Source organism: Saimiri boliviensis, chromosome 1, assembly GCF_048565385.1.
Source record: "Saimiri boliviensis isolate mSaiBol1 chromosome 1, mSaiBol1.pri, whole genome shotgun sequence".
NCBI classification, from domain to species: Eukaryota; Metazoa; Chordata; class Mammalia; order Primates; family Cebidae; genus Saimiri; species Saimiri boliviensis.
The window spans coordinates 36118699-36131495 of NC_133449.1; the positions used below are offsets into that span (position 1 = coordinate 36118699).

At 42.4% G+C, this 12797-nt stretch overlaps 1 protein-coding gene across 3 annotated transcripts in view; it reads left to right on the top strand.

Moving 5' to 3' along the window:
- Positions 1–12797, top strand: part of CRIM1 (cysteine rich transmembrane BMP regulator 1) — a 194160-nt gene that overhangs the window by 156663 nt on the left and 24700 nt on the right. For all 3 annotated transcript variants that reach the window (XM_039477760.2, XM_039477770.2, XM_039477775.2), the window contains 4 exons: positions 1349–1470; positions 2610–2819; positions 5401–5616; positions 10289–10510. In XM_039477760.2, coding sequence (XP_039333694.1) covers positions 1349–1470; positions 2610–2819; positions 5401–5616; positions 10289–10510 — 770 coding nt within the window. The remainder of the gene's footprint in view (positions 1–1348; positions 1471–2609; positions 2820–5400; positions 5617–10288; positions 10511–12797) is intronic.

The following is a 12797-nucleotide window of genomic DNA, read 5'->3' on the forward strand; positions in this document are numbered from 1 at the left end:
GCAGAGTATTGCTCTGTCGCCCAGGCTGTGGTGCAGTGGCACAAACGTGGCTCACTGCAGCCTCAGTCACCCATGATGACAGTCCTCACACTTCAGCACCCCCGAGTAGCTGGGACTAGAGGCATGCGCCACCATGTCCAGCTAATTTTTGTTTGTTTTTTTTTTGTAGAGACAAGAGTTTCACCATGTTGCCCAGGCTTATCTGGAACTCGCGGCTCAAGTGATCAGCCTGCCTTGGCCCTCCAAAGTGCTGGGATTACAGGCATGAGCCACTGTGCCTGGCCCAGTCCTACTAATTACGAGCGGCTTAGATCCATCATCTCTTTCCCATCTCCTGTCAGTCATCTTTATTTTTCTTCCTTTAAAAATTCTAGTTTTGGCAGAGGCTTTATTTCTAATTTTCATTGGATAACTAAATTAGAAACATTGTTACTAAAATTCCCCAAATAGAATGATGAATCATCATCATTCTTAACCTGAAATATGAATATGATAGATTATTTCTTAGCCTGACGACTAATGTAAAATGAAGTAGCATTATCACAATAGTAGCTAAAACCACTTGCTATCATGACAGTTCAGAATCAAAGCTGCGTTCCAGTTCTACTCTCGTCTTGGAGAAAAATCTCTTAGAAGATTGCAGATTTCACTTTGCATTCCTGTCAGTAAGCACATTCAGAGAGGACCCAGTTGGCCACCTTGGACAACTGAATATTACACTGGCTAGAACACATGTTTTAGGGACACACACCAAAAGAGAAATCTTGGCCAGACACCACATGGGAGTGTCAGGCAGCAGTTGGTGCCCCTTGTATGTACCTGCTGAGTAAAGAGCTACTTTATGCATACAGCAGATACTTCATGAGGGAGGGCAGGAGAGACAGATGGGTGAGAGGATGGATGGATGGATGGATACGTGGGTGGGTGGGTGAGTGGATGGATGGATAGGTGCGTGGGTGGGTGAATCAATAAATGGATGGAGAAACACATGAAGAAACAGATAAACCAACAAAATCTTCACTTTCCTATTCATGGAGTTACACATTTTTTTTTTTTTTACTGTGGTGTACCACTCTCCCTAATTAAATCAACAGTCATGTCATTGGGATTTTGAGCGCTGCATCCTAGAAGCACGTTAAGTGCTTGGGCAACTCTCAACCTTGGTCGTGAGTGAGTGGTGGTCATGGCCACAGGGAGCTAATTACCCACCACTCCAGGAGTCTTTGAGAGCAAAAGTCAAGTTACTCTGTTTAATAGCGATATCACTTTATTGATCCTTGGTCTGAGTGCTGGGGCATCATTTGAGACTTTTTGATTTTCTGACCTCTGACAAATTTTAATTACCCAGGAAGAATAAGCATGGCTGTGACATCTGTCGCTGTAGGAAATGTCCAGAGCTCTCCTGCAGTAAGATCTGCCCCTTGGGTTTCCAACAGGACAGTCACGGCTGTCTTATCTGCAAGTGCAGAGGTAAGTGTATACGCATGGCCCTTCCCCCTCAAAGCAGCCAGGACGCCGAAACTAAGGACAGAAGGACATCCTATAAATGAAATGGTTTCAGTGATTGCTGCCTGTTCTCACACAAATGTCAGTCTCTGTGGGACCGTCCCACAGGACTCCCTTTCCTTTCATTTTTATGAAGTAAAAGCTCAGAATAGAATGTGAAGTAAGCATATGATGAACAAGCACATTGACTCAATCACTTCCTAGCTCTTTTTACTTGTATCAGGAACTTTAGCTTAAAGCACAGTTATCTCAACCTCTATAGAGCCTCCCTCTGTTCAGGAGTAAGAGTCATAAAATTGCAACAGTAAATATCCCCATTTCAAAGTTCTAGAGGGTGGGTATAGCTCAGACATTTGCTCCTGTATTTCCAGTTTTCCATGAGAATTTAGCCTTTGGCTGAGTAAGCACTTGTCAGCCCACAGCTGTATATAAGCACAGGGCCCAGGTATCCCTGCTGCCTGAGGCTTCTGCGCCAGGGAGATCCCTGAAGCCACTGAGCATATGCCCTGACCACTGTTTTTGTGCTTAACCCAGCTCCAGCCCTGCTGCCTGTCCCTGTATGTTGTACTTGTCAGCACGATCCAGAAATTAAACAATAACAGATTCCTAAACTTTGTTTTATGATGTTTCAAAGCTGGACAGTTATCACCTTAACGGTGTTTTTAAGGGGTTGGAGTAAACAAAAATCTAGTCACTGCTTTAATTGTTCTGCTGAACAAAACTGTTATTTGCAAGATGCCCAGATGTCCCCATTGGATGACACTTCTAGAGCAATTCTAAATACATTCAACATGTGTATAGCATTTGTTATAAAATCAGTGCTTGTTCATTATATGAAATATGGGAAGGTAGAGTAGAAGGAATAAAAGATCAGCTATCATCCCACCAATTGGAGAGAAAGTATTTGCAGGTGTTTTTCTCTCTTTTGTTCAAAATTGAGAGCATATTGACTTAAATTCTTTTCATCAATACGTCCCGTGTCACAAACTGTCCTGTGTAGATGTTAACTGTTGGTGGCTGGGCTCCAGGCCATGTACGGACTCTGCAGACTGTTTCTTCTTTGCAGTAGTTGCTTCTTACCAGGCTGCCTTCTCTCTGTCCAGAGGTCTCTGCTTCAGTCGGGCCACCTGTCCTGTCGGGCACTTGTCTGACCGTGGATGGTCATCATCATAAAAATGAGGAGAGCTGGCACGATGGGTGCCGGGAATGCTACTGTCTGAATGGACGGGAAATGTGTGCTCTGATCACCTGCCCGGTGCCTTCCTGCGGCAACCCCACCATTCATCCCGGACAGTGCTGCCCATCATGTGCAGGTAAAAGCTGGCTGCCATCTGTGTGCTCCATAAGCAAATGACTTCTGCCTTGCAGGGCCCTAGAGACATCTGTAACTCTGGGGAGGTTGCAGGGGATGACCCCCAGAGCACTTTTCAGTGCTGTATGGTTTTTTCAGCAACCACTGCAGAATGATCCAGGCACCATCAGTGAAGAATCAAAGACCAGAGAAAATTTTAACATTCTAGAAATGAGTCTCCTCCTTTTTGAATGATTGACTCGGTTATGTAAGGTCTTTGGACTACGTTTTTGTAAAGGTTTGTGGGCTGATGTCCTTACATTCCAGCTCTCCATTTTGTTGATAGCGTATTAGTCTGAATGTCCTCATTAATTTGAGGGGATTGGTGCTAGTTTTATCTCATAAAACTTTATCACATACAAAGTAATATTTGAGAGGGAGAAAATTATTGAAGTCTGTGGCTATTGCTCTTTTTTAAATTAATAGACATGTAGCACTCTTGCCAAATGGAGATTTAGAGTGACCACACATCCAAAACATTAAAAATCATAATCATGGTAATCAAGATAAGTTACTAAAAAGCCAGAATGGATTTGTAATTCAAGGGGTTATGAATTATGATTGTCAAATAACAGTAATTATAACCATAAACCTCATCTAGTACCTTTTATCCAAAGAGTTCAACATAGTTTTATATCTATTATTTCCCTCTCTTTGCAGTCCACTTTGAGTTAGGGAAAAACACATTGAGACACTTTCTCATTTGGAAAATAGAAAGATTGACTTTCTTACCCAGAGTTAAAATAGTATGCCTGCCCAAAGTCCTGGGAGAAATGAAGTCTCTCAAATCTTGTATCAAATTTCTTTTAAAAGTTAAGTCTACGGTCAGATTTTGGAGTTACGATTGTTTTTTCCTCTGGTCAGTTACAACTCCGTGTCTCTTTCTGTGCATGAGTCCACCTGTGCAAAAGGTGTGGCCAAGAGCCTGAGGCCTGGTCCTTTTGCAGCAAGACTAGCCTCAAAGAGAAGTTGACCTTTTTTGCCATGGTGGCAGGGAGAGGGAGAGGGATACTTAAAGTCCCTTTTAGCTCTGAGATTCTGCGCACCTGAACAGCTATAGGATCGGAGTGACAGGCAGCTCCCATACCCTTGTAGAGAACCAGGTCACGAATGCAGAAGAGATGACTTGTTTTATTTTGTTTTGTTCACCCATAGTTCAGTTAGAAGTGCTCCATATCAGAACTACTTCCTTTTTCCCATGTTTTGCTAGTTAAATGTGGAAAACTGCTAGAGTTCGCTGCATAAGAGGATAAATGATGAGTTCAATGTGATAGAACTCCATGCTGACTCTTTGGGGAGGAAAAAGTCATGTGTTCGCATGAAGACCCGTGCTTTAATCACAGGTGTGAATGCCTAGAGGAGGGACGTGTACCCGGGTCTTTGCTAAACATGTCCTCATTGAAGAATTTGAATAGTTGACTCTGATGCTGACCACCACTTTGAAAGTCATAGCCGCAATTCACTCTTAAAGAGATTTCAGCTCTGAGCATCTCTGTGTGTGTGGGCCCATTCTGGGGCGTGACTTCCACCGAGCTCCAAGCATGAGCTAGTCGTGATGTCTCCAGACTATTTCTCGGCAGGATTCTACACTGTCAACACCTTCTTGAAGAACTTGTTGTATTTGGATTACATGAATATGGTTAATGTCTTCATACTTCTCATTTCCCCAGCAAAACTTCAGGGTAACTCCCAGTACCTCTTCAGATTTTTTCAACATTAAACTCCTTCTCTATCAGTGTCATCTCTCCAAGAGACCAAAACTACCTCTGCCCTCAGCATTTACCTCTCTTGATGATGATATTGCCAAACACAAGTTTAGTCTCAGGTGAGGGTTTTCAGACTGTTGATTCTACGGGAGCATTCCTGCTCAGTTTGCTGGCAGCTGGTTTAGATTGGGTGTGGCCTCCTTGACAGCAGGACATACTTCCAAGCATAAAAGTACTCAGGGTCCCAGGAATAATAAAGCACATAGGGCAGCGATCATTTGGAAGTTTTATTTAATCTGGAAACACATCCGTGATCCAAACAACCACAGACTTGGGTTGCAGTTTTCCTTGTCTCTCCCTGAGCCCTCAGTTTCCTCATGCACAAAATAAGGTGATTATAAGGAATAAATGAAATAACACACGTAGAGTGCTTAGCATGGAAATAACTGAACCATAGCAAGTACTCAGTAAATGAGAGATCTGAATTTGCGACGGTTCCTACACATTCATAGAAATGCCAGAATTGGCCCCTGTTCTCGTCTCTAGAGTGGGAGTCCCCTCCCTGTAATATAATGATCTTACTGAATTCTCTCATTACCGTTGACAGACTCAAACCACTTGGAACCTCATGACCTGATATTAGCTCTTTTGCCATTGTCTTCTGTTTCCATGCATGGAATATATTTTCTTCACTATTCTCTTGATAAGAATAGAGCAGGATGTTCTTCATCCAGTTCATCTTTTCTATCCCTTGAAGCAAACAGCAGCAGGCTTTCAGGAGTTGGGAAGATTGCAGATGAATAATGTCTTGTGTTCTGATTCTTTGTCATTCCCCAGATGACTTTGTGGTGCAGAAGCCAGAGCTCAGCACTCCCTCCGTTTGCCACGCCCCTGGGGGAGAGTACTTTGTGGAAGGAGAAACATGGAACATTGACTCCTGTACTCAGTGCACCTGCCACAGCGGACGAGTGCTGTGTGAGACAGAGGTGTGCCCACCACTGCTCTGCCAGAACCCCTCACGCACCCAGGATTCCTGCTGCCCACAGTGTACCGGTAAGCCACGCCATGCTTGTATACTTGGTGGGGAAGGACACAGCTCTGGGTGTTGTCATTCTGTGGGACTCGCAGGTCAGGGTGAGCCCCATGTGGGAGTGTGCCAAACCGGTATCCCGTCAGGAACAGCTGGCAGCCTGTTAAAGAGAATGTGTTCTCTTTATCACCCACCTGTTTATGCCTTCAATATGTCTCCCACCTGAGATGACTGTGAAACAAAAAAGGAGACTGGTTCTCCCTGCCATTGTTTCCTTAACCCCAAATCTCAAACTTGAGGGATATACCTAAGCAGAGACTCTCCGACAGCACCAGATTAACCAAATGATTTTGTTAATGTCAGAAGTCATCTTTGTGTAACAAATGGGAAGAATGATTATTGATAAATAATGTAAATAAAATTCTTTGAAAAATATAAGGGTGGTGAAAACTTTCAAGTATGCATAATGCCACCCCCTCAAACTCGGAATGATTAGTAAGTTAATACCAAAAAGTATTAAGTGACTAGCCCTGCACATGTATTAGGAGTGCTATTATTTTCTACTTTTTATTTCTCAGATAATCTGACCTAAGCAAGTAAATTTATGGTCATGAAACTTGTTTTAAGGAAATTTGTCAAGATGTTAAACATAAGTTACTGGTTTTCTATAACTTTAGTAGTACTTTTAATTAATACTAGAATATGACTTTTTCAAAAGCTATTTAAATGTAAAACTACCAAGTTGACAGACCAACTAGTTTTGTTTTGTTGTTTTGGTTATTCTTCCCATATTTCAACTTAAATCAATAACCATTTACTCTTTAAATATATAGTCTTAGAACATAAACCCTTTTATTACTTTTTTTTTTTTTTTTACATTGGATCATCTGTCAGCTGGCCAGATCTGTTGTTCTGTCATTATGTGCAACATCATCAGTGTCTATATTTTTTTATAGGTTCGTGTTGATGGCATTTTTGGAATTGATCAGATGAGCTTACAGGGACAGCCACATTGCTGGCTGTTGTCATCATGCACGGCAGCCCAAGTCTTACCAGTTTATACAGAATTGTTCATCTGAGAAGCTTAATTAGCACTACATCTTTTCAGTATAAGAAATAGTTCACATGTGTTGTATTTTTAGGATATGCATGAGCTATCATTTCCCACTCTGTTACCATCACCAAAAAAAGAGCCAGACAATCCAATATTTCACATGAAGTCAGTAATGATAAAGTGAGAGGCATGCCTTGAAAGGGAGAATCCACGAACATAGGCAATCCAGGGACCTAAAGCAGCAAATACCCCTGGTGTTAGGATCTGACTGATGAACCCAGGAGTTGACTAAGGGCATGGCACTGAGAGAGGAGATGTCTCCAGGACCAATGGCCCAAACTCACTGATGGGACACCTTACTGAACTCAGAGATGCAACCTATACAGAGAAGGAGCGCTATGTGGAGATGTGACCTCTGAGTATGCTAACGTGGGTGGCATGTGCAGAGACCTATGGGCTCTACCCAAGCAAGGCAGCGGTATTCCTGCATTCTTCTCCATGTTTCCAAAGAACAGGCAACACCTCATGTGCCTGGCTTCAACTTCTCATTCATGAACTTAGGCCTGGATTTTTTTTCTTTACCTAATGGATATTTCTGGCCTTTCTCGTTCATAGTTGGATTGAGATACAAAAGGATAAGAAGCCTTAAAACTCAAATTAATCAGTTTCTTCCCATCACAGTAATTCTCAACAGTGGCATTGATAAGTGGCATATTGCACATGTAGAAAAATACCATCTCTAATGTTAGGACACTTGCATTCTAAAATGGTCCAAAAGTCATATGTCCACCGCAGGGTAACAGCTTCTGAAGGGTCAGATCCCTCCTGATGCTTCCATCTGTAGGATGCCTTGTCATTTCCTTCTTCTTCAACTTTCCCTCTTCTCTGGCCGGGTTTAAAGCAAGGTCTGTAAGGATGTGAGGAAAGATTGCACGTCCCTGTAGGTGAAGCTACTTGACCAACACACAAAAGAGAGAGGGTAAAATCGCGCTTGTTTCTTTCCATAACGTTTAAGATTTTCTTTCCTTCTTTATTTTTAGAGCTGGAAAAAAGCATGGCAGAGAAGAGAGAGGAAGGTAGAAAATAAAAAAAAAAATAAGGGAACACCAGTGAAAACACTGGTAAAGATCAAACAAAGGAGTAAATGTTTGGAAACAGAAGTTTAAGGAAGGGGGTCTAGAGCAGGAAAAATGAGAAAAGAGGCCCAAAGAAGGGAGATACTGTGGGTAAGATTCCAAATGACATTGTCGGTCAGGGTTAAGTTAGGAGCCCCTGCCTCATGGAAGGAAACCTGCAGACTGTACCTCAGCTCCAGCTCTCACACCATCGCTGCCAGCATATCCTGATGTCCTCTGGATTCTTTGCACGCCTCCGTGAGAGCCCTGTAGATCCCAGGCTATGCATTTCATTCATTTCAGAGCTTCGTCACTGCTGTCCCTGCTTCCTCGTTTAAGTTTTCAGACACAAGATTGGGCAATGCTTGCATGAGCCAAGTTAACATAAGTCACAAAAACCTCATGGAGATTTACAGGGACATGGAGATTTAGTGTGGACAAGAGGGTGTTGTCCTTATTTCTAGCCAAAGCAAAAGTTAGCACTGGTCAGTCTCTTAAAGAAAAAATTATCCCTAGACATAGATGACCACAAAAAGGTCACTGAGAAAGTCATCCATCTTGCCATCTCTAACCTATGTGGATGGGATCTGTGGCGTCATACCTGAAATTGGACCTTCTTTATTTTTAGAGTTGGAAAGAAGCATGGCAGAGAAGAGAGAGGTGGGTAGAAAATAAAAGAGTAAAGGGACACCAGTGAAAACACTGGTAAAGATCAAATAAACGAGACATTTAGAGGCAGAGCACACATGGCGCCGTGATACCAATGGCTGTTCCTCAGCTTGTGCCTGCTGCCTTTGGGACTACTCATAGCAGATACACTTACCCAGTTTAAAGGACAAGGTATGGGCCGATCCCATTATGCTGGCTTCCCTGTCCCTCAGAGAAGGTCCACAGTGAAGTAACTGCCTTGGTCCTCAAAAAGGCCCTTCTCGGCACATCATACTTACTGGCTGTAGGATATATTCATGAGTGGATGGAAGGAAAAAGTGACACGTAGAGCTTCTGGATCATGTGGTAACTATATGTCTCAGTGTCTGGTTCTTGGCTAAAAATAACAGTTGATGAAGCTGGTTCTGGAAAGAACATATGACAACTCTTTTGATTATGTGTGCATTGATTGTGGCTGTGTCTAGACTCTAGTGAAGTTGATTGGAGGTGCTCTCTTATCAGTGGGATTATGACATTTCTAAACTAGAAACTCCACCCACTTACATTTTCCTTTCTAATATCTCAATCATATTGCTGCCTGAACTTAACAGGTATCGTTGATTTTAGTGGAAACCAATGCCCAGAGTGATATCTGGATTTTCTGGTGACATTTTCTGTTGCAAGTTGTAACTAGATCTGGGGACTTTCTGGTCTCTTTAAATAGCAAAGACACAGTTGATTTGCACATGATTTCTCTGTGGTTGCATCCTTATGAGTGATTTAGATTTCTTTCAGCCATTAGTGTGAATTTCCGAACATTGGAATATTACACATAGGTGTGTTTGGTAGTCTGGCATGAGAATTCGTCTGAATATTGATTGGTCAAGATTGCATATGGCCACAAGTAAGAGAAAACCCAGCTGCAATTTTTGAGTAATAGAGGTTTATTTTACATATATGACAAGACATTTGGAGGCAGATGTTTATCGGCCTTGATTCAGTGGCTCAGTGAAGTCAAGGCCTTTCTCTTCTGACAGGGGTGTCACAGCGGTGATCACATGCTCCTATCAAGGCAGGAAGAATGTGGAAGGATGATGGTGGAACCTATCTACCCTTCTTTTAAGACAGTGAAAGCTTTCCCAGAAATTCCCTCATTAGCCATCAGATCCCATTAGCTGCAACCGGGTGATGGAGCCACCCTAGTTTCAAAGGATCCTAGGAAAGCAGGGAACAGGATTGTCCCATTTAGTTACATGCATTGTAATCCAAGTCCTGGGGCTACCCCGCGAAAACCGGGATTTCATTAAGCTAAGGAAGACAGATAAGAGTGGATGTTAGGCCGGGCGCGGTGGCTCAAGCCTGTAATCCCAGCACTTTGGGAGGCCGAGGCGGGTGGATCACGAGGTCCAGAGATCGAGACCACCCTGGTCTACATGGGGAAACCCCGTCTCTACTAAAAAAATACAAAAAATTAGCTGGGCATGGTGGCACGTGCCTGTAATCCCAGCTACTCAGGAGGCTGAGGCAGGAGAATTGCCTGAACCCAGGAGGCGGAGGTTGTGGTGAGCCGAGATCGCGCCATTGCACCCCAGCCTGGGTAACAAGAGCGAAACTCCGTCTCAAAAAAAAAAAAAAAAAAGAGTGGATGTTGTGTAAGCAACTGACAGCATAACTGTGACAGGTCTTTTTTGATCTTTGTTATTTTGTTTAAAAATGCAAGAGGCTTCCTGAATCAGACTTTCTGATTTGTTAACTTCATCATTTATTTAAGAAGGCACCCAAGGCCATCATGACTGGGCGTGCTTTGAAACACACTACGTTGCATAGTTGCTGGCCAACAAGCATCTTCTTTGCTGACCTCTATGTTCATTTTTCCAGATCAACCTTTTCGGCCTCCCTTAACCCGTAATGACAGCGTACCTAATTACTGCAAAAATGATGAAGGGGATATATTCCTGGCAGCTGAGTCCTGGAAGCCTGACGTTTGTACCAGCTGCATCTGCATCGATAGCGTAATTAGCTGTTTCTCTGAGTCCTGCCCTTCCGTATCCTGCGAAAGACCTGTCTTGAGAAAAGGCCAGTGTTGTCCCTACTGCATAGGTAAGACGAAGAAAAAAAATCCTTCATCTCTACCAGTGGTCACTAAATCTATACTGACAGCCATTTGCCTAGATCAGTTCATATTTTTGAAACTCGTTTTTTTCTGCTTGACATGTCACACAGACCCAGTGTAGCAACAATGAGCAGAAGCAGCATATGGAAGACGTGCTCCCAGGATGAGATTCCTTAAGAATAAAAAAAAGTTCTCTGAGCATGTCATAATGTTATAGCACTGTCGTGTTCTATTGGGCTCCTTTGCCCAGTTCAGGGTTGTCAATTTCAGGACTCTCTTTCTCCAGCCTATTCTTTACAGTGGTTTTTTTTTTCCAGATAGAAACACCATGTCTCCAATTAGAGTCCACTTGGCGTATAAAGCTTGCTGCTGCCTTGAGATCAACTAAATATGAACTATTAATTTATTATCTCCCAGTTCCCGTCTTCTGACACTTAATGGATTCTGTTTCAACCACATGGTTGTCCCTGTCAACGGCCCAGGCACACAGAGTGAGGCCTGAGTAACTCAAAAGCCCTCTCTTTCTTGTGACTTGTGGTGATGCATCTTTGTGAGCAGAGGACGTATGTATATTAGCACCTAACATCTGGACCCAAACTAGTCCTATGGACATAAGCCATATGCTGTTCTGAGGCCCAGGAGGTGAGACTGAGACAGCTGGCAGTTCTGTCAAGGACAGCCCCTGTTCCCTAGGCTTTTACTCTCTTCTAATGCTTTTGTTTCCAGTAAAGCTCAAAGTCAAGTGAAAGACAATGATACATCGCAATCAGATAGTAAACCTATAATCAGAGTAGCAGATGAAAAATTGTACAGTTTGTACTAATTGTACATATTGTGCATTTATTGTTGGGGATTTTGCAAGTTTCCTAAACACAAGTCATTGCATATATCTGGAATGATAGATGGGGAATAAAAGAGATCTTCTGGCTATAGAGTTTTGTGGCATTTCCAGTAGATAAGCCGAGGAATAATGGCCATAACTCGAGCTCATGGGGACATCTCCCTGTCCTTGTCTTGTGACTTCTGGCCACTAGACAGGGCCACTCTGAGTCTTTCACTCTGCATCTATCGGTATATGAGATGGAAAGATATTTTAAAACACAGTGCCTGTTCTTAGGAATTTTACATAGATTTTCTCACTATAATGGCTAAAGAGTAATAAAAGTTCTGTTGTGAAAGCTAGATTCGCCCTTTTAATAGGGTTACCATCCATGTAATTTATTCTTCAAACGATGATGCTTTGAAGAGTAAAAAGGGCTGTTAATAATTATGATGGGACAATAGTCATAGACCAGGAGTGTCCCAAGCATATTGGATATGTGGTAGCCCTACATGTTAGCATTGGCTTCTCTGGACTACCCAGAAGCTTTCAAGCTCCTAAGTGGAGCCAAAAATGTATCCATGCATATATCCAATTTAGTGCTACTTAACCTTTTCAAAATGGTTGTCAAAATTCAGGCAGAAAGTGGCACTACCTTTGGTGAGGTCTAAATGAAAGCTGTAACTTGGCTGCTATTTCAGACAGGGTAAGGGGAAAGTATAGCCAGTATCCCCACGGTTAATATATCAGAACTTTTAAACTTTTCAGTTCAGACGTACAAGTGCAGTAAAACGTCAGTACTAAAGGAAATGGTTCACAAGTCAACCAGGGATACTTGGGTCATGCTTGGGAAACCAGAGCCCAGGAGGTCTGAGAATCCCATGTTGCCTTCAGAGGAGAAACCTAACAGCACATTTCTCATGTGTTGAAAATTCTCAGATTGTTTTGTGTAAATTTGTTGTGTTTTGCTACTTAGTTGGTAAATTTGTAATTAGTAAATTATTCGACGAGTGAATTTGTTTTCATATGATAGTAGATAATAATCTCTCACAAAACCAATTTAACAAGTTCAAAATTATGAAGAGAAACCTGCAAATCATAGTATTCTGTAGTTTTCCTTTTTATTTCTTATTATTTCCCTTCATACTTTCTATTCCAGTTCCTTCATCATTTAGATTATATATTCTTCATTGGTGTAGGGAAAAAAAGGACCAGTTTGGCTCAAATTCGTGGTTTGGATTTTAAGTTAAACTGCAGCCCTTTTGCTCAGTTGTGGTTCATAGGAGCTCATAATGGTATAGGGGGCATTTTGATTCTGATTCTCTATCCCTCCGCAACTCCCCTCCCCATTCCAAACTGAGGCATGTATAGTTTTATCATATAAACCTATGACTTACCTTCAGGGGACCATGTTGGAGAGACTTAACATTTGATGAACTGTAGCCGTGTGCCTT